The sequence below is a fragment of the Emys orbicularis genome, chromosome 3, assembly GCF_028017835.1.
Source record: "Emys orbicularis isolate rEmyOrb1 chromosome 3, rEmyOrb1.hap1, whole genome shotgun sequence".
Classification (NCBI taxonomy): Eukaryota; Metazoa; Chordata; order Testudines; family Emydidae; genus Emys; species Emys orbicularis.
Window position 1 is genome coordinate 142,189,607 of NC_088685.1, and position 18,384 is coordinate 142,207,990.

Sequence of the window (18,384 nt, forward strand, 5' to 3'; positions counted from 1 at the left end):
TCTAAATTACTAATGATCCACAATGTCAATCCCAGCTATAGATGCCCCAGGAAATGGGTGCATTAAAAGCATCACTGAATTAAAAAAATAAGTCAAGAAATGAAGCCAATTTCTTCATTCTCACCAGATGACCTGATTTTAGACTAGCTGATTTCCCTTGCTGCTGGTATCTTTATAAGCATGCATGTCTCATTCAAAATAAAACAGGGGAAGTGCAAGAACAGAGAACTACATTTATTACAGCAGTACAGGAAACTGAATTATTTCTCCCTTCAATAACTTGGGTACCTAAAGTTTTGACAATGCTTTACAGTTTTATCTTTCTGAAAAAGCAGAAAGTCTAATTCATGCTATTTTTATTCATTTACTGTGTTAGTATTGTTAATACTTATCTAATGGCCAACCCTCTGGGTACATTTACAGCTATCAAGCATAAGAAAAAAAAATCATAACACACTGGCAGCAGTGAATAGGAAAAAAAATTCCTAAATTCAGCAACCAACGCTTCTTGTAAAACAGACACACTCTTCCAATCTTCCAGCCTTCTAAGACAAAGATGTGAGCATCACTTCTTGGCTGGTGTGATTGCAGAGCCATTGGCCATTATCTTTGAAAACTCGTGGCGATCGGGGGAGGTCCCGGACAACTGGAAAAAGGCAAATATAGTGCCCATCTTTAAAAAGGGGAAGAAGGAGAATCTGGGAACTACAGACCGGTCAGCCTCACCTCAGTCCCTGGAAAAATCATGGAGCAGGTCCTCAAGGAAATCATTTTGAAGCACTTGGAGGAGAGGAAGGTGATCAGGAACAGTCAACATGGATTCACCAAGGGAAAGTCATGCCTGACCAACCTGATTGCCTTCTATGATGAGATAACTGGCTCTGTGGATATGGGGAAAGCAGTGGACGTGATGTATCTTGACTTTAGCAAAGCTTTTGATATAGTCTCCAACAGTATTCTTGCCAGCAAGTTAAAAAAGTACGGATTGGATGAATGGTCTATAAGGTGGATAGAAAGCTGGCTAGATTGTCGGGCTCAATGGGTAGTGATCAATGGCTCGATGTCTAGTTGGCAGCCGGTATCGAGCAGAGTACCCCAGGGGTCGGTCCTGGGGCCGGTTTTGTTCAACATCTTCATTAGTGATCTGGATGATGGGATGGAATGCACCCTCAGCAAGTTTGCAGATGACACTAAAGTGGGGGGAGAGGTAGATACGCTGGAGGATAGGGATAGGCTCCAGAGTGACCTAGACAAATTGGAGGATTGGGCCAAAAGAAATCTTATGAGGTTCAACAAGGACAAGTGCAGAGTCCTGCACTTAGGATGGAAGAATCCCATGCACCGCTACACACTGGGGACCGACTGGTTAAGCAGCAGTTCTGCAGAAAAGGGGGATTACAGTGGATGAGAAGCTGGATATGAGTCAGCAGTGTGCTCTTGTTGCCAAGAAGGCTAACGGCATATTGGGCTGCATTAGTAGGCGTGTTGCCAGCAGATCGAGGGAAGTGATTATTCCCCTCTATTCGGCACTGGTGAGGCCACATCTGGACTATTGCGTCCAGTTTTGGGCCCCCCACTACAGATGGGATATGGACAAATTGGAGAGAGTCCAGCGGAAGGCAACGAAAATGATCAGGGAGCTGGGGCACATGACTTACGAGGAGAGGCTGAGGGAACTGGGATCGTTTAGTCTGCAGAAGAGAAGAGTGAGGGGGGATTTGATAGCAGCCTTCAACTACCTGAAGGGGAGTTCCAAAGAGAATGGAGCTAGGCTGTTCTCCGTGGTGGCAGAAGACAGAACAAGGAGCAATGATCTCAAGTTGCAGTGGGGGAGGTTTAAGTTGGATATTACGAGACACTATTTCACTAGGAGGGTGGTGAAGCACTGGAATGGGTTACCTAGGGAGGTGGTAGAATCTCCTTCCTTAGAGGTTTTTAGGCCCGGCTTGACAAAGCCCTGGCTGGGATGATTTAGTTGGTGTTGATCCTGCCTTGAGCAGGAGGGTGGACTAGATGACCTCCTGAGGTCTCTTCCAACCCTAATCTTCTATGATTCTGTCTTCAGCTGGAGCTCAGAAATGTCTCCCCCAGCCTGTCAAGGGGGGCCAGGGGCTGGGCTGTTGATCAGATGAGCAGAGGAAAGACAACCCCTGAGAGTAAGAAGTAGGGGAGGGGCAAGCTTGGCTACTCTGTGGCCTGTCCCAGAATGCTGTCTGGGTGGGAAAGGGAGCAGGGTGGAGAAGAATGTCTCTCCTGCCCCTACCCTTGCTTGATGTGAAGACCTGAGGGCATGCACTAGCCATTCTGCTGGGGTTGCTACCCTGCACTATAATGGAGGTATAGTTTGACCTGTGTGTCCAAGAAGCTGTGTATCTGAGTGACCCATCAACATTTTCAGGATCAGAAAGGAATTTTTTCTCCAGGGCAAGACCAACAAGGTGTCGGGTGGGATTTTCTGCCCTCTTTGAAGCACCCTGGAGGCCCAGTTTTAGGTTAATAAGAAGAGTAAGGCCAGGATTTTAAAGTTATACATTTGTGAGCAAGTTTGTAATTTTGTCACAACTTGCAGCCAGTGTCCAGTGCGGACGAGACGCTCAAATGGGTAAACATGAGACCTAGAACAGGACTAGTGGACCCTGTTAGCCTGAAGGAATAAGAGGAGACCTCACACTGTTGCAGACTGAGCCACCCCTTATGTGTACCCTTATTCCCTCTCACAGGAGGGGGGTAAGAGCATTCAGAGGTGGGCTGTATCCTAAGGGTTAGACTGAAGGTGGCCAACCCCAAGTATTGGTTATTTGAAGGCCATTTAACACCGCACTGGACCCAAATAAAAGCCTGGTCTTTGGGGAAGTGGAGTGACCTAGCCTACCCCTGGAAGTTAAAAGTTAATGAAATTGCCACCTTCTTCTTTTAAATCCATCAGTATTTGTGTTTCTTCCCCTGCATTTTCTAATCATTACATTGAGGTGTATGTATTTTGGAGAGGGTGGAGTACTCTTTAATCTTTGCTGGTAGGTTTAGCTAGTTATTGCTGGTACATGGTGGTGGTTGCCAACATTTTTGTTTATCTGTTATGAATAAATAATTTTCAGGAGTGTCTAGAACCTGGGACGTCACCTTCTCCTGCCCATCTTCAGACATATAAATAAATAAATAATGTGACAGAAAAGAAGCCACCTGACACCTCCCTATATGTGGCATGGATGTTGAAGGTACCAAGGAAAATCACCGCCGAAGGCTGCGGTACCCGCCTAGACAAATAGCTCAGGCAGGAAATGTGAGGTGGAGTGGGGGAGTTTGCGCACCAAATTAATCCTGTCCTGGGACTTGCACATCAGCTTGATAAATGTGGGGCTGGCCACTTCTTTCGCTTGAGGATAGTTGCAAAAAGCACAGCTTTCCCACCTTTCCAGCCTTCTCCTAGTTAGTGTTAAAACAAGCACCCATACAGGGAAAGCTGTGGCAACACAGAGCCAGTTAAACACCATGCAACAATGGATGCTGCTAACTTAAACTCACACTGAATAATATGCTTACTTGCTGGAATTTTACAGTGTCATTTGCACAGGTTTCTGGTGTGTAAACTCAATATCAAGGGTGCAGATTTCTTGTGAACATAGGCTTTATATGGTCACTAGTGTCACTAAAGTTACATCTACCCTGATTGCTGTAGTCTAGAACAATGGTCCCCAATTTATGAGCAAGCCCTTTTTGATGGCATGATTAGTCCATGGAGCAAGGAAAAGTGAAAGAGAAGGAAGGAATTCTGGGAGTAAGGGAAGTGGCATGATCCTAAATTTGCCCCATTCCCCACTGAAAATGTGCTGGAAGCTACCCCTGAAAGTTTCCTCTCTCTAGTCCCATTGTGTCTCATAACTAAGATGGCCAGGGAAGGAACTATTGTTCTGTAGGTTTTGGAAGCAGTCCAGGACCTTTTGCCTGCTCCCAGGATATCTACTTCAATTTTGAGAGCACATGCAGGCTGACTATGCAAAACCACCAATGCAAGCCCATTCCCCTCCCCAGGAACATGTAGCTTTCTGCTGAGAGGGTGAAAGAAAAGGTGAGGTGGAATCAGCGGAAGAAAAATATACACAACATTTCATCACAAGATGCTTGTTCACTTGAATTTCTACACTGTAGAAGTCTGTATCAGCACTAAACATTGTAGAATCATATTTTACAGCTGAACAGCCCGTACTATCAGCATTATACTCTTAGACCTCAGAGTGCAGCACACTGTAACCTGAGGCATCAGTAGGAATATATTTATTTAGATTTATAAAGAACAAACCAAAAAAGGTGCCTATCAGAGACATATGTGGTAATTCAAACATCAAAATAAAAGACATCCAACAGCAAACTCCAGACGTCCCTGTAGAAAGGTTTGCATAGCAGCATGCTCTGAAGATCAACACATTTGGGCTACTTCAGAGCAGGGTGTGAGTGAGTTCCAAAGCATAAGGGCCTTCATGGAGAAGGCCCATCCTCCCTTGGTTTCTGATAAAACAAATACCCATACAGTGAAGCATCAATAAAAATCCAAGACGACATATGAAGCATCATATGTACATGGCAATTTCTGATCTAGTTGCTTTGTCCTCATTCTTCCCCATTGCCTAGTTCTGGGCAAGTTTCAGTTTACCCAAACGTGCAAAGACTTGAGGACACCTTGCTTTTACTTTTGTGAATTATTAGGTTGCAATTGTCAAAAATTTCAAACTTCTGCGATTGCTCTCCCACTTGACTAGGAACTTTGATTTTCCAAAACAAGAAAATGCAGAACTCTTATTTAGCTAAACTCTCATTTATTCTCCTTTCCTGCAATAACTTTGGTGCATGTTTCGAGTGGAGAATACTTTGTCATCATGCCTGGAATCCATCTCTGAATATTTCTTCAGCATACATTTATCGGCTAGTCTGCAGTTACTAGCCCTTTCGGATGAAAAAATTGGGTTGATAAAAGATCTATTGACCGTTCTGTTCACTTTGCTGTGCAACTGAGAGCAGGTCTATGCTACTGGTAGAGTCAATCTAACTTACGTCACTCAGAGGTGTGAAAAAAACACCCCTCCAAGAGATGCAAGTTTTGCGCTGTCCATACCAGTGCTATGTCTGTGGGAGACATTCTCCCACTGACATAGCTTATGTTTCTTGCCAAGGTGGAGTAATTATGCCAACGGGAGAGCACTCTCAACAGACGTGCTACAACCGCCCAGCTGCATTGGTATAGCTTCTACTCCTGGGGGAATTCTGCACCAAAAAATTAAAAATTCTGTGAACAATATTTTCAAATTCTGCATATTTTATTTGTCAAAATAACACAATATAATCACATCAGTTTCAATTATTTTTGGTCATTTATTTTAAAAAACTGTCAGCAAGTATGTCTGTAACAATACAGACAAAAAAGATTCAGAAAATGTTTTTTGACAAATAGATTCCTTACTAGGAATATTAATACAGTACTCAGTAATAATTCATTTAAACTACAATACAGAACCATATTTCCTGCAGTCCCCAGAAGTAGTGCAAAGGTTGCGGGGAGTCAGGGGTAATGGAGGAACTGAGGAAGAGGGAAATAATTGCTGGGAAGGAGCCTGGGTGTGCACTTGGAGGGTGGTTAGATATGGGCAGGAAAAGTATGGAACAGGGTTGGTTTTTTTTGTGGGGGATGACTGTTAGGGAGCTTCCACCATGCAGATGCTGGCTGACTGCTAGCCTCTCCCATTCAGTCAGGCACATGTGTCCCTCCAACCCCACTCAGACACCCACTCTCCCCATCCATGTGTCCTTGCACCCCCTCCCCCTTCCCCTGTCCCCATGTGACTCTGTGCCCCCAGCCACTCTCCTGTCCCTATGTGTCCTTTCACCCCCTCCCCGTGTTCCTATGTGTTTCCGTGCCCTGACCCAGCCACCCCCTGTCCCTATGTAGCTCTGCACCCCCTCCCACATCACCATGTGGCCCTGCACCTCCCTCCCCACTGTGGCCCTGTGCCTCCACTCCCATTCAGCCCCTGCCCCAGTCTGTCCTCCCCCACTAGCCCTTATGACTCCCTGTCTGACCCCCCCAGCACCCGACACTATCTGTCTCCCGACCTGGCCTGACAGGCGCTATGAAGAAGGCACTACAGGGTCTCTCTCTTCCCTTGCTGGCTGGGAGCAGCTCCTGTGTTCTATCATCACAGCGCCCTCTGGTGGACAAAAGGCAGAACTGCAACAACTTTTCAGCAGAAGCTTTTTTCTGCGGAAAAAATTAAAAATATGCACGACTCATTAATTATGTGCACGTGCAGTGGTGCAGAATTCCCCCAGGAGTAAGCTTTGTTGATGTAGCACTGTAGTGTAGACTTGCCCTGAGAAAGTTGCAGACATTTTTTGCAGTCTTTAGTAGAAGTAATCACTCACTGTTATAAACCTGTCAGCAGGCAGAAATAAATAAATAGAGCTGAACATTATGAAAAATACATTTACTTTTGCTTATTTAAACTTTGCATTGAGGGAGAGGGAACAAACCTGAATGCCTCCAGTCCCTCACCTTACCTACTCTGCTAATGACAACCATAGCTGTAATTTTTGCTTTACATCTGAATGCATCACAGTGAATTAATTTGATGCTCAACTCCCAATTTTCAAGTTTGCTATTTTTGTTCTCTGTTTGGGATCTGTTAGGCTCTGCTGGTTCAGAAGTAAATGACGTTGAATTTTTTCAGATGAAAATGTTTTTTTTTAAATTCATGCACATACCAATAACTGTGAACATCTAAGACATTTTCTCTTCAAATTCATCTGCTTGAATGACAGTGCTTGGGTTTCAAATATCTTAGAAAATAAATGTAAATAATTACATTGTGGAATATCTCACTGTTTTGACATATACTGAGTTTATTATATTCCAATATTTATATGTATTCTTAAAGGATGAGTGGGGGTGGTGGTAAATTGTGCCTTTGGCTTCCCACCTCAGTTTTTCACTCATTTAAATCAATATATAAATGCACATTTTAGGGCATCATGTGTTTCTATATGTTTTTAGGAAAGAATGTAATTATACGCAGTCCTATTGAGGGTTATAAACTTCCTGTTTGAGAAGAAGGAGAATCCAGTTCATGACTGAAAATACTGGCCATCCAAAGTACCATATTTTGTTTGTTTAGAATACTGATGGTTGTCTGTTATGCAGTAAATAGAATTTTGACCATGTAGTGTGAACAGGACTAGAAAGAAAACAGTTTGTGACAGTGTAATATGGTGGATTCCTTACAACTGAAATAGTTTCCCCTCATTCATTTTTCAGCTGATTCCCTGTAATTTTACTGAACAGCCTATTTCCCCCAAAGACTCAGATAGAGTAAAGTAAGCACTAGAAGATGTGCACTCTACTTATTAGGGTCTGAAATATCTTAGTTCATCAGGGTGAGTCCATTGAAAAATATATCCTAGTAGTCTATCCCAGAGACATGCTCTTATATGCTCAGTGTTTGATGATGTAGCATAATGGGGAATGCATTTTTGTCCCTTTCTCCATTAGATAGGAACTCTTGTTATTTTGAAAGATTTTGATATCATAGAACCAGAGAATGAAAATGTACCCCCGTACTTTCTGAGATGAGACATGGCCTCTATTTTTGTGTGTAAATTCTGTCCACCTATTTTGACTGCAAAAATAATCTAACTACTTGTTCCTCTATCTGATTGCCAGGTAATAATCAAAATACCTAGCTTTGATACAGTACTTTTCATTAGTAAGTGTCAAAGAATTTTATATCATTATCCCCATTTTACAGATGGGAAACTGAGGCCCAGAGTGAGAAAATGACTTGACCAAGGTCAACCAGAATGCCAAAAACAGAGCTAGGAATAGTCCCGGTCTGTCCACTTGGTCACACACTTGCTATGTGATTCCTAAGTGTTCCTCCCCACTCCTGTACATTTTGTTATAGTGGAAAGGGAATAATGGTGGTGCTTTGAAATGTTTAGTGTCAGAAATCTCATCCATGGTTTATGTCAGTTTCATTACATGGTGGTTACAGTAATTTAAAGCGAGCAAGAGAGAAAACTGGTGTGTCTCACTCCTTCTCCACCCCCTTCTTCACCACTCCCCACAACATGTAGCCCCCACCAACATTTCCAGCTCCTCTTCCCTTTCCCATCTCATTAAGCCAAACTTCGCCACCATAGAACCCATTAACATGTAAGAAGCTGTTCCTTGCTCTCTCCTGCTCTATGCCGCTGCATTCACATATCACAGGCAGCAGATTACTGGAGGGTTACATGCTACCTTGGTTATGAAACCAGAGTTGTACACTGAGCTAGGCTCATCACTCCAACTAACCACCTCCAGCTGGCACACTTGACTCTGCTTCCTCCAGTCTTCTCCAGCCATGCCCCAAGGTCCACCTAGTCTACTCTCCTCCTAAAAAGGCCCCCCCACACTTTGGCCAGCTCCCACTCCACATAGGGGTGATATGTATCTTAAATATTAACTTTTTGGATTTCAGATGGTTACATTTGCATTGCCTGTGTGTCTCCCTCTCCTCCCTGCCCAACCCCAGCTCACATGGAGGGGCAGGGAGAAGGGCCCAAAGACATCCCAACAGGAGTAGGGTCCTCCAGAACATACAGGGAGCAGGAGGATTTCTGTATAAAGTAGAAAGTTTTTCTTTCCCACTGCAGGCATGTCTAGGATCATAACTGACTTTATACCTATCTTTGGGATAATGATATACAATAACCAATTAGTTGAATAAATAATATTTTATTAACCAACAGATTTTTAAACCCAACAAGTTCTGTGGCTGGCAGTCTGACCAATACAGACATGCAAACAGAATTTTATATATAAATTACCCTTATTTATACATATACATACACACACACACTTAATACTTGAATTTTACATAAGAGTTTTACCTTTTTTCCTTTTCCTACTTGCTGTATTTTACAGATTAGGGGTGTAGTGGGTGGGGCTTGTTTTTAACCCTACCTTTATTTACTAAGGCCATGTCCACATTAGAGACCTAACAGTGGCACAGCTGTACCGATGCAGCTATGCCGCTGTAACAGCTCACGGGTAGCCACTCTATGCCAATGGGAGAGAGCTCTCCCGTCAGCATAATTAAACCACCCCCAATTAGCAGCAGTAGCTATGTCATCTCCCGCTGACAGAGCTAACAGCACCGGTGCTTCTGTCAGGGTAACTTATGGCACTCTGGGGTGTGTTTCTTATACCGACAAAAGTGCTAGTATAGACATAGCCTAAGTTACCTTTTACATCTGCATCAGCCATAGCCTGGCTCGAAAAGATGGTGAACTTTATAAATCATTGCTATATTACTAAAATACTACATTAAATACCCCTAAACAAAGGCAAATAGTGGTAATTATCTTTGTTTTAAAATACATTATCTACATTTAAAACAATTAAAAAAAAAATTCACATGACTTTATAGGCAACCAATTTAATTTTAAGCCAAATTTATGTTAAAAGCAATTTGGTTTGTCAGTTTCTCTTTTTAAATACAGACAAACCTGCTAGGGAAGGTACTTCCCCTTTAGTGTTCAGCAACATATTGGTTGCTGGCCAAAGACTTTTAATGACTTTTGATTGGTTTCTGTAAGTTTGTTTGTTTTTTAAATGAAGATTAACTGGGAATTACAAATTAAGAGCACAAACTTAATATCTTTAATGTTATAATTACTTGATAAATTATTAAGATGAACGGATAGATACTTAATGGAATCTTTTAAAAGGTAATTTATTTCACCCATATACTTTGCATAACTATTTCTACCTTTGTTACAGCTGGCAGTCCCCCCACCGGGTTATAAAATACATAGTTACAAGGCCTCTAAGACCTGTGATTAACTAAGCTTCCATTATTTTCTTATAAATGGAGATTACTTCTTTTGGTCTTTTGAGACTCCCACTCACTTGACCATTCCTTTACTTGATTTTTAAGCTTCTTACAATCAGCTTTTTGGGATTCCACCTTGTCCTGCAAGGATGTCCCTACTAAATATTACTGACACCTTAAAGGAGTGAAGCCAAATAAAGTTATAATTAATAGAGCCCACTTCCAGGGCTTTTAGATACTCTTAGGATGGTATTCCTTTCGTATCCTTATTTGCGCTCTTATTCAACTGGTTATTTTTATACAAAATCCATTAAAATCCTCCACAATTCACTAAAGGGACTGTCTGTCATTTCCTCCCTTCTCTATTCACTGCCAGGAAGCACTTGTGGTGCTTTCTTCCCCTTCAGCGACCAGCGGCCAGAAATCCTTCAGATCACAATGGGCTGGTAACATATATCCACCGAGGTGTCCCACAGAGTTTCCCTTAATCTTCTGTCAGGGCAGTCCAGAGAAGTCTTATATTTCAGGGATCCTCTGGTCTGTAAATAACTGTGGGGTCCCAACACTACCGCTTATTCAGTTAATCTCTGGTACCACTATTCATATATCACAATATCTACCCACTAACATCTGTACATTTAAAACAAAAATAATTATCTTCTTGCGAAATTGCAAAATGACTAATCATTACAATTTACTTTTCCCACAGAAGACGTCTCCCCCCCAAACTCCTTTCTTGAGAAATTCCAACCTGTGTTTCTTCTTGAGAAACAAGAGGGCACTCACACCCATTCTCTTATTTCTTATCTTTAATTTCTCTTATTTTTCTTTTTATTACCATTTTCTTTATGGGCTCATAATTTCACAATGACAAAAGAAAAAGAGATAGAACTGCACAAGAATAAAAACAGGAACTGAGAAGTGGAAGTGCCATTCCAGGTTGATTACACAGCCGTGGCGGTTTGCCCTGCTCAGAGTCAGACTATGACAAGGATTTTATTCCCAGGCTAGCACCAAGGATGGTCTTGACCTATCTCTGTCTCACTACACAGTGGCCTTCTTCTCTATGTGCTCTTTCTGGTCCCATCTGGGGTGCCAAATCTGTAACTTAACTGATGGATTTGTGTATTGATTAATCTCTTAGACTGCAGTGGTCAATAAGGGTTCAGTCTCCTGAGTGGCTACAGAATCAGGAATGATCATCAGTATCATTAGATTGAGAGACATGAGGAGCACACAAGAAACAATTGCAATTGACCACAAGTTCCTTTATTAACAAATACACTAAGCAAATAAACAATCCCACAACATTGAAGTACAACAGCAGATAGAGAGACTGTGCAAAACGGTTAGCCTTGTGACTGCCATCACTCATCTCTCCTGCTGGGAAACCCTGGAGTGTCAGTCATCATCTGCCTCCTCCTCCTCACCAGAGGGTGTCATCCTGGTGTCTCTGAAGGCACACAGGCCCAGATACAGATTTTATAATGTGTTATGCTGACACCCACTAGGGTTTGTACATATTTATGAAGGTTTCAACTCCTTTTCCTTATTTATACTTCCACAGCCCACTAAGTTTGGAGTGGCCACTTTTATAGAGTAACTTATTAACTTTTATGTCACTCAGTCACTGTAACAACTTGGTTAGCACATTGCTGACACCCTATGTTTGCAAAAATCCCCAAAATACTCTATCAGGCTTTAACTGGTACATTGCAATATATATTTCCTAAATATCAGCACTTAGCACAACTATTCCTTTGATTGTTTCATCTCATAACATAGGCTGACATGAGTAACTAACCGATGAGTCACCTATCTTTAGGCCTGAGACCTTGATTGGCTAAGCTAAATATTTTACAGGCCTGAAGCCTACAAGTCCTGAATTACAACATTAATTAATACTTATATTTCACCTCTATATCCTAAATATACCTGGTATCTTTTACTATTGGCTATAACCCTCCCTAACCACCAAACTTCCTTTGCTATCACTCACATTCTCCAATCCCTCCCATTCTCGCCCCTTCCACTCTCCTAATCCCTATCCCTTCCCCTTACCTGAGACCCTCAACTCCTCTCCCACCCATTCCATTCATCCCCTCTCCATAATACCCCCATCCCTCACTACAGACCCAAACCCCTCTCCCCCATTCCCACCTCCCCTCCCCAGTGAACATTCACACATGTAATTTATTAGCTTTTCAAAAATAATTTCAGCACCTTCTGAATATTCTGCCGTACTCAGATTTCTTAAAAAAGCCACACCACACAACATCTTGACAGTGACAGATTTTTCCAAAATGTTTATAGTTCATTCTCAGATTTCTGCCCATGTGGATTTCAAAGTTGCTAGAATCTGTGAACTTGATAAGATTTTTTTTTTCTGGGGGGTATCTCAGGAACCCCTTGTTCAAATAACCCTACGTTTGTATAATTAACCCTACCTACACTCCCATAAGGCATAGCAGAGATGGGTAATCCCTGCCCCCTCAGATCCTGGCACACACAGAGCGGAAAATGTTGAGCTGAGCAGCACACCTGTCCCTATTCTCCCCCAGTCCTCCGTTACTCACCCCAGTATCCCCTTCCATTCCCCCCATCTCCATCACCTGATCCCCCAACCTCTCTCCCCTATTCCTGCCTGCTTTTCCACCCCAGCTACCCTCTCTTCACATTGAGCTTTTGTTTGTGTTATTTATTTTCTTTTCACAAAATAATTTCAGCACATTGTGAATATTATGCTATACTCAGATTACATTTCCTCAAAATACAAATTCCCTTTTGATAGGGGCAGATTGGAACAATATGCCTATTGGTTCCCACCCCCGACCTGGGCTGGATTTGAACCAGGATTTAAACTCAGATTTAATGACCATTAAATTCTCTCAGAGCCACACATGTCCAGGGATGGAGAGGTAGTTTTCCAGATAGTTAGCCTCTCTCTGTGCATGAGTCTTAGAACTGCTTATCATGTGCCTAACTGCAAAAACAAACTCTCTTTCAAATAACATTTTTTAATTTGATTTCTCTCAAAAAGCTGGTGAGTGCCATACACTCTCGTGGGGGTAACCTGTGAGGGATGGAGATCCACGTGCAATGACGTGAACTCTGGTTTGACCTTTATCTGTCTGCAGTAAATGTTGCCAGAACAAGTCAACTTTAAGCAAAGCTGGGAGGATTTCAGGGAGCTGTACCTTGGGAATCTCTTGGTCAAATGGCCTCACATTTGGATCCCTATCCCTTCTCTGAACCCCCATGAAGCACACCAAATTTCCAGGCAATCCAATCAACCTTATGGATTTTAGAACACAGAATGTTTGAGCTTTACACATAAAGCTGGTTTTAACCTTAACTATAGCAGAGTTCCCACTCTGCTGCTCTGCTATAATAGACCACATAACTAGGAAGTATTCCCCTCTTCCCAATATTCAGCCAAACAGCTCTGTTAAGACACAGCTCCATAGCTCAACAAAGAAAGAACATGAGCAGCAAGATACAAAACTAGATTCTGAACAGAGGGGTGACAGTTTAGACTAAAGCATACCTGGCATGCAGATGGATGACTGTGATGGAGGTCCCATTGGGAAGATACTATGTCAACAGACTTTTCAGCCATATTAAGCAAATTCATCCAGCCTTGGAAAAGAGACAAGTGGGATGGTGCACTGTCTGAATAGTTTATACCTTCAGGAATGTTTTCCACAAGAGCAACCCTAAGAGGAGACAAAAAAAGACATTTAATAAAACCACTTAACCAGTTTTGTTAAGTCTTAGTCTCTAGAAATTGTTTTTCCACTTTTAATTGCTTGTAACCATTTCTAACTTTATTCTTTATATCTGAATACACATAAAATCCTACTAATAAACTTGCTTTACCTTTTATCTAAATCAACCCAGTGCTGTGTTTGATTTAAAGTGACTGTTAACCCCAGTCAATACGGCAAGGTGCTGGGTATTGTATCCTTAAAGGAACAAGCAAACATGAATCGCTTTGAATGGTTCAGGAGAGGACTAGATATTGCAGAGCACATGGTTTTGGGAAAACTTGGGACTGGCAGATGTTGCTGTCATCTCGCCAGGTGTAACCAGAGTGTGGCTGGGGTGTAACAAGCAGGCTGCTGGAATTAGAGTTGTGAGTCAGAGCTGCTTAACACACAGATACTCACTGCATGCTTGTCTGTTGACTGGAAGCGTCCAGGCCTGGGCACTACAGCAGCAGAGCATTTAAGGCACCCAGAGTGACAGAGCAGGCAGTGACAATCTCTCACTGGTCTGAACTGCACCTCAGACCATGACACGAAGAATGATGGGTTAATTCTGGTAAAATTATGATCCATTCATGTACCTTTAGCATTAATACTAGGTTAATTACCTACTTCATTAAGGCAATAGAACCATTCCTATTTGAAATTAATATTTAGTGTTTGAAAGCCCTAAACCACCATCTAATATTTCTGTTTTCACTACAGGTCTTTTTCTTTCCACTAGAAAGATTTAGATTATGTGCTGAATTTATTTTTCAATAGGTTGGGTGGAATTTTAAGACTCAGATGACAAGGTGAGAAGAGACCTTTATGATCATCTAGTCTGACCTCTTGCATAGTACAGGCCATAGAAACACCTAATAATTAATTCATCAAGCCCATAACTTTGGTTCAAGTTGTAGCATATTGTTTAGAAAGAAATCTAATTTAAAGCTCTCATAGGTGAAGGGAAGATCAGACATGATGGCATAATCAATCCTGCAATAACAGCATATTAAAAACAAAGTAAAACAGAATAAGTCTAACCTTTTGGCTAAAATGAACCCTTTCATGATCACAATGTCCCTAGTAGGAGATGACAACACCTTACACTTGATATGCCCACTTTTTCCATGTTTGATGCTCTTTATATACTTGATCGGATTAATCTTTACAACATCTTTGTGAGGCACGTAGGTAATTTTATAGAGATGGGGAAAAGTGAACAGAAAATTTAAATGACTTTTCCAAAGTTGCAGAGGGAGTCCGTGCCAGAGCCAGGATTCAAACTCCCGTTATGGAGCAAATATACAGTAATCAATGCAGCCATATTTAAAACCTGGCAAAGAACAGAACTAGACCTCATTAATAAAAATCTGAGCTTAGCCATATGACTCATGGTTATTAATTCCCAGTGAGGTCTGGCCCAGTCTCAGGGCTGTTCATTTATCTTTGACATAATTGTATGGCAAGAAAGCCTGAAGGCCTGATTCTGATCTCACTTACACCATGGACTAAACAATGCAGATACTCCTAATTTACATTGGTGTTAATGAGATCAGAATCAGGCCCTGGATACTGACAGTGCTCCCAGACCATGTGTGTGTCCCTGCAAAGTTTTTTTGTTTTTGTTTTTTAAACTAGTCTCAAAAATTTGGCTATTTATGTGTAATAAGTATATGATTATGAAAGGTGAGCTTTATTGGTATTCCAGTCTTCATTCCATTTGAAATTATCTGAAGAATTGTGTGTAGTTCAGTTTGTCTGAAATCCTCTCTCAATCCAGACATCATCTTGGAGAACATCCAGTTCTGATGTACTTGAGGGTTACCATGACATCTGAGTTCATTTATGATTAAAGTCCACAGACATGACATTAAACATTTTTCACCTAGGCATCCTGTTACTGATATCACATCAGACAATGAAGAAATGAAACATAGCTAATGGTTTTTATTTCTATTGAACTGCAGAGATTACTCATGGGAGTTAGCACTATGCTCAGTAGTAAGTGTTGCAGGATTGGGCCCTAGATTTCTACTTTCTTATTCTTCATGTCATTTTTGACCAAATAAAACACATTTAAAGTGATTTATCTGCTAAGTTTTTTATTTATTTATCTATCTGTATTATGGTGACTGGGATCCGTAGTCAAGGACCAGGTCCCCTTTGTGCTAAGTGCTGTACAAACACAGAGCAAAAAGATGGTCCCTGTCCCAAGGAGCTTTCCAGCTACGTAACGGGAACTGCAGAGATTTCTGAAAATCAGTAAAAAGGTGTGAACATTGTTTGCGAGATCAGGTCCCTAAATATGAATATAGACAGTTTAGTAATTAACCAGAATATACAGTATAAAGGAAAAATAAAATCAAAACTATGATGTTACATACCACAATATTTCGTCCCAAATTAATGACATCTAAATCCTCCAATATATAAGAAGCTACTAAATGAACTACAAACTGTATAGTAACTTGATCATTTCTTGCATGAGGGAAATATTTTTTCACATTTTTAATCATTTTATTTACTTTTATTTATTTATTATCATGAATTTGGGAACAGTGGAGACTGGATTTAAACTGTATATGGACTCAAAGTAAAAGTAAAAAGGAAGCTATATAATTACCATCAATTGGACACCACCACAAGCTGTTTGTATTGCAGCCCTCTGTGTATTTATAATCTCAGTCTTTGAATTCTCTACCTCCTTCTCCCTCCCTCTTCATTTCCCCCCTGCCCTCCTCCCAGAAGTCATTTGATTGTCTGTTCTCTGTATTTTGTGCCTGAAGCCTTTGATCCACAGATAAAAATGTATGAAACTGAACGGATTGCTTCAGCTGGTACTTCTAATTAGATCTTCAGTGAATGCAGCCAGAAATCTTCAGATTTCTGGTGTTAAATACAGATCTTCCTGCTGAAACTTAGCACTGGGGTCTGGGGCTTCACATTTGGAGCTCTGGTGCCTCTTCCTCAGCATTTTTGGATTGTGGAAGGAATAGGACAATGTTATCTTTAAGCCATGAAGCTGCTTTCATTTTATCCCTTCTTCAGATTTCCCATCTCTTGTGGTTTTCAAATCAAGACTGGATGCCTTCCTGGAAGATCTGTTTTAGTGAAACAAGTTATTGAGTTCAATACAGGGATAACTGAATGAAATTCTATGGCCTTTGTTAAGCAGGAGGTCAGCCTAGATAGTCTTCTATGGCTTTATAATCTATGAACCTAGTTTACAGTCTGAGGCAGGGGTAGGCAACCTATGGCACGCGTGCCGAAGGCGGCACGCGAGCTGATTTTCAGTGGCACTCACACTGCCCGGGTCCTGGCCACCGGTCCGGGGGGCTCTGCATTTTAATTTAATTTTAAATGAAGCTTCTTAAACATTTTGAAACCTTATTTACTTTACATACAACAATAGTTTAGTTATATATTATAGACTTATAGAAAGAGACTTTCTAAAAACATTAAAATGTATTACTGGCACGCAAGACCTTAAATTAGAGTGAATAAATGAAGACTCGGCACACCACTTCTGAAAGGTTGCTGACCCCTGAGGTCTCAATGCAGAGAAATACCTAAATATATACTTTACTTAAATCTATTAGCCCCCATTCTATTGCTGCCCAACTGTGATGTTATCTGATTAAAGTATGACCATGCAAACCATTGTTGCTACCACTGTTCTATAATTACAACAAATCTTAAACAGTGTGACCCATGGCCAAAAAGGGTTAAGCAGCTTGCAGGCTAAATGACCCAGAGTCAACTTTTAGAGACCTGTTAGAAAAGTATGCAAATGGTAATTAGAGCCATTCCATGGTAGAGAGGCTAGAACTTTGAAATGCAAATCTATCTTGTTAGAAATTAGAGGTGATAAAGTTTTGTGTGTGTACTCATATTTTGTTAAATGCTAGTCATGTAAACAGACAGTTCCTGTCTGTCACTATAGCTATTGATTCAGAGACAAAAAAGGGCATATTAACATTTAGATGAATCTTGGGTGAAATAAGGTTGTCTGTATGTCTCTTAAAAGTTTGTGATAGACCACCTAATGGATAAATTGCCTTATGTCAATTTATGTAGTTAATTACCGGTGAGATTTGGGAAACAGAAGGTTACATCAAAAGCCTATTGTTCACCCAGGACTATATTGTCAAGTGGCTGCTAGAAAACTGCATAAAAGACCCTTAGGTCCTGATCCTTTTTATCTCAGACCTGCTTAATGCTTCATGCAGGGGAAGCTTAAATCAAAAGGTTGAGATCTCCAGTCCTGACTGGACCACCCTGAATATAAACATTGGACTATAACCTATGAACTACTTCTGAAAGAACTCTTTGCAACTACAAAGCTCACCATCTCTGCTATGAATTTAATCTCAAGAACTGTACTCATGTCTGTATGTATACAGATCTTTTAACCAATACCCTCTTGTTTTTTTAGAAATTTTAGTTTAGTTAATAAGAATTGGCTGTAAGCGTGTATTTGGGTAAGATTTGAAATATTAAATTAACCTGGGAGTTAATGTGTCCGATCCTTTGGGATTGGTAGAATTTTGTATATGATGAATATGATTTTCAATAATCTTCATCATATTTGACTTGGATGTCTGGGTGGAGGCCTATGGCTGGGTTACTTTAAGGGAACTGTGCTGTTGGCTTCTGGGTGACCAGTAAGGTATTACAGAAGCTGTTTTGTGCTGGTTTGGTAAATCTAAGTATTGGAATATCCACCAGTTTTAGGGATTGTCTTCCCCATTCTTTGCAGTTCACCCTAATTG

At 41.1% G+C, this 18,384-nt stretch overlaps 1 protein-coding gene across 1 annotated transcript in view; it reads right to left on the reverse strand.

The window, feature by feature from the left end:
• Positions 1-18,384, reverse strand: part of PLD5 (phospholipase D family member 5) — a 259,968-nt gene that overhangs the window by 107,457 nt on the left and 134,127 nt on the right. The window contains exon 3 of the mRNA XM_065401866.1: positions 13,408-13,576. Within this exon, the coding sequence (XP_065257938.1) occupies positions 13,408-13,576 (169 nt within the window). The remainder of the gene's footprint in view (positions 1-13,407; positions 13,577-18,384) is intronic.